This window comes from Benincasa hispida, chromosome 1, assembly GCF_027475165.1.
Source record: "Benincasa hispida cultivar pf3 chromosome 1, pf3_genome.v1.1, whole genome shotgun sequence".
Classification (NCBI taxonomy): domain Eukaryota; kingdom Viridiplantae; phylum Streptophyta; class Magnoliopsida; order Cucurbitales; family Cucurbitaceae; genus Benincasa; species Benincasa hispida.
This window is the reverse complement of record NC_143478.1, coordinates 73755162-73759312: the sequence shown is the minus strand read 5'-3', so window position 1 is coordinate 73759312 and position 4151 is coordinate 73755162. Positions and strand designations below refer to the sequence as shown.

General features: G+C 35.7%; 1 protein-coding gene across 1 annotated transcript; it reads left to right on the top strand.

The window, feature by feature from the left end:
- The first annotated feature begins 1520 nt into the window (after positions 1-1520).
- LOC150038712 (uncharacterized) lies at positions 1521-2478 on the top strand. The gene has a single exon (XM_090315465.1). The coding sequence runs from the start codon at positions 1629-1631 to the stop codon at positions 2184-2186; it is 558 nt and encodes a 185-aa protein (XP_090171591.1). The 5' UTR covers positions 1521-1628; the 3' UTR covers positions 2187-2478.
- The last annotated feature ends 1673 nt before the right edge of the window (positions 2479-4151 follow it).

The window sequence follows — 4151 nt, the reverse complement described above, 5'->3', positions numbered from 1 at the left end:
ATAGTATAATAATCTAATATATTTAATTTATTGTCTAATGATTATTCAATTATAGTATAATAATCTAATATATTCAATTATAGTTTAATGATCATTCAATTATAGTATGATTATTAGCTCTTTTTTCTCTTTTTATATATATATTTATATGGAAAGTTCAAATAAAGTGAAGACTCTCGCTCTCTCACTCTCACTCTCTCCTAAGATCTCGCTCTCTCACTCTCACTCTCGTTCTTTCACTCTCGCTCTCTCTCAATATCTCACTCTCTCACTCTCGCTCTCTCCTAAGATCTCGCTCTCTCACTCTCACTCTCACTCTCTCCTAAGATCTCGCTCTCTCTGTTATTGTTGTTATTTTTCCATTAATGATCACTAGCTTTCATTTCTTCTGGAACAATCAGAAACACTTTTTTTATTATGGACCTACTACCAGAAACTCAATGCGTAATCTTAGCATTCAATGTGTATTCCTAAATAATCTCATTTTTCAATTATTCAACCATTTCATTTTACCAAGTTCAATGTTAGTCAGATTATTCAATATAAACCAAATCTCGCTATCTCCAACATTCTCGCTTTGAATCTCGCTCTTTCCTTAATCTGCTTCAGCCCACTTATCTCCTTAATCGCTTTGAAGTTTCGACATGTGTGTAACCTTCGACAACCTAATATACAAAATTTTGTTCATAGACAAAGCTAATTTGGAATTGTCTTTCATTCCAAGGCATAACTTGTATCCAGCGCTTCATATTCGCTTGGAGTTCGCTCTCAGAAATATAGTCATCCCCACCCCCTCACGTCAATCCCACAAGCCCCCGTCTAATTCGAAATGATAACAAAATGAATAGGTTGTTAGAAGCAGCTCGAGTGCACAGATACATATAGTATACCATCTCATTACTTTATTTTCTCTATGGAGGAAAAAGAAAAGTAATAAACCTGCAATCTCGAGGGTGGATGTGTATCGAAACTTCAACCTTCGACAACCTAAGCGAGATTCGCGAGATTTCCCTTGTCGAGAGTTGAAGTTTCGGCTTTTCCAAGTTTTTCTTTGTTCTTCGAGTTCTCAACGTTCGACCTCTAGCCTCGAACTCCCAAAACAACAATAATTCTCTAATAAGTTTCAAAACAACAATATTTCTCTACTAAATTTTGAAAACAACAATATTAATATTAAAAGTCCCTTTGTATCCATATTTTCATCGTTATTTAAACATCAATATCAACATTTTAAATAGATTGTAATTAATTTTTCAAAAGAACATAGGATTCCAATTATTGTACAAAAAAAAATTCCTTCGAAAGTTAAAAAAACCCCAAGGAGGAAGAAATTTCGCAAAAAGGACTAATCAGCAAACCAAGCGTGGTCCACACGGAAGATTGAGGCACAAGTTTAGTTCCCACGACAAAAAGTAACAAATTCCGCTACGTGGCGTCCTCTCATTGGTCAGTGCACGTCAGTCACGTGACCACGTTTTGACACCTCATAAATTCTACCCTTTATATATAATCTCAAGACAATTCAACCGGAAATAAGAAAACAAGGAAAAAAAACTGTAAAACCAAAAAAGAAAAAACCAACAATTTCTTCTCTCGAATCAATTTCTCAGAAGGAAGTTGGATCGATCATGGAAGCCATTTCTGGATCATCATCATCTTCTTCTATTTCTTGGGGATTCGTCTTTTGTGATGATTTTGAATACGAATTTGTTGAAGATATCGAACGTCTTTCGAACTGGGAGTTGCTTGATGCTTTTGATGCCGATTCAGAAATGGACGGAAATGGAAGCGAAGAACAAGGGGAAAATTGCAGCGTTGACGATAGAGTTTATGAAGATCTTCGAGAAATGATTGTGCCGATTTCGCTTGTGGAGGATCGAATCGACGGTTCTTTGGAAGATATTTTTTTCCTTCAGAATCAAGCGGAAGACACTTTTGCGTATGGTTATAATGATTCTGCGGAGGAGGAGGAGGAGGAGGAGATCGATGGTGATGATGATGAGTTCGATTTGGATGATGAACTCGTTCCGTGGTCTGTTAGTGACAAACTCGGACGGCAGAGGATGAGGAAATTGGGGAAAAGAGGTTTTACGAAGATGTATAATTCGAAGAGATCTCCGTTTTTGTTCACCAAGCCTGGATGTGTCCGCGGCAAGCATGGACTCGGCTTGAAACACAGTTATTAGAACAAGATCAGATTCGAGAACTCTGCTCGATCAACTGCCTTAAAAAGGTAACCAAATCCAAATCTAATTCCAGTTTGCGGTAGATAGATGTAATAAGCCCTAAAAATCTATAGTTGTTTCGTTTGTTGTAAGTAGTAGTAGTAGTGTATTAGTAGTATTAGTAACTAATGACTCTGTAAATTGAATTTGCTGGGATGGTTTCTGTTGATTTTCAAGGCTTGGATTCAGGATTGATGAACACTAACTCAAATTTCATCTTTGTGTTCTAATTAATCATCAGTCTTTTCTCTTATATCCACAAGAATTGTTATGCTAATTGTTGGGTTAGCTGTTCGGTTGTTTGCATTTTTGTGGTTCATGTAATTTGTCTTAAAAATCTGGAATCTGGGCCATACCATCTGAAGAACAACTGACAATTATTCTGTATCATTTCTCAAGTATGTTAAATGTAAGCCAAGTGTCTGATAAAAAACTGATGAGGCATCAATGTTCTTGGTACAGATGTCGTATTTCTTTTCCATAAGATCTTCACAAAAATATCGTAAGATGTGATTGATTATAGACCATAAACATCCTTAACCCATCTCTTGGTTAAGTTCTCTAAATATTCTCACCGTTTAAGTTTAGTTCACTAAAAATTTGCTATTCTCAAGTTTTTCCACTCTTTTTAATAGGGTCTACTTATTAGTCACATAATATAGATTTGGATTGAACCATCGATCTTTAGAAATGTTGTGTTATTTACCGTTGGGATTGACAACTTCAAAGCTTATGAGTCACTTTCGAAGTTGGTTACTTTTTAAACTTGTTAGATGTTTAAATGTTTGACCATTTGTTAGACATAGAGATTAAACTTTTAATCTAATACACTCTAAAGCTTTAGGAACTTATGGTCAAATTATACAATTATGCATCATTTTTACAAAAGTTTTCTTTTCCACCATGGACTTTCAAACTGATGATTAATTATAACAACCCTACCTCCTAGGACTTCTAAAAAGGGATTGTTACCATGAATAAATATTCCCATCGAGAAAAATAAAGTAAAATAAAATAGAACAATCATGATTTTTGAACTACTTTATCTATATAAGAAAATGTTTTGACATTATATCAAGATCTTAATTCGTTCATCCTTTTTAACATGAAATAAATTATATAAAAAAAATTATAATAAAACCATAAATGTAATAAAAACAAAATATGAGAAAATATAAAAGGTCAAATGCGAAAGCGAATTCTGGTTCCTTTGGCACGCTTGAGTGTCCTTGCCCTTACCTAAAAAAAAATAGAATACTCAGTAAGTGATTCGAGCAAAGAAAGATAGTCCATGACTCATACAGCTACATCGGTTTTTTGATGATGAAAGAAAAACCAAAAGACGTACTATCTGCATGTCTAGTGGCCTGTAGGCACACCGTCAAACATGAAAATAACATGAACGTGAATCGGTCGACTCACGAATGTCTAGTGGCCTGTAGGCACACCGTCAAACATGGAAATAACATGAACGTAAACTTGTCGGTTCACGCATGTCTAGCGGCCTGTAGGCTCGCCGTCAAACATGGAAATAACATGAACGTAAACCTGTCGACTCACGCATGTCTAGCGGCCCGTAGGCACGCTGTTAAACATGAAACATGAAAGAAAAAAAAAGTAACATGAACGTAAACCTGTCGGCTCACGCATGTCTAGCGGCCCGTAGGCACACCGTCAAACATGAAAATAACATGAATGTGAACCTGTCCGCTCACACATGTCTAACGGTCCGTAGACACACCGTCAAACATGAAACTAGACCCATAGGTCATTTGAAATAAAACATGCGTCAAGGCGAGACAATAAACCGTTCTACTGGTCTATTCATGCATCATACATAATATCAGTACTTATTAGAAATTCGAACATGCTCATAATACTTGTATCTGTCATGCAACAAGCAAAACATAATAACAAAATCATGCT

What these genes read in the sequence shown, in the direction of transcription:
- LOC150038712 (XM_090315465.1), top strand. Translation starts at nt 1,629, where the DNA reads ATGGAAGCCATTTCTGGATCATCATCATCTTCTTCTATTTCTTGGGGA.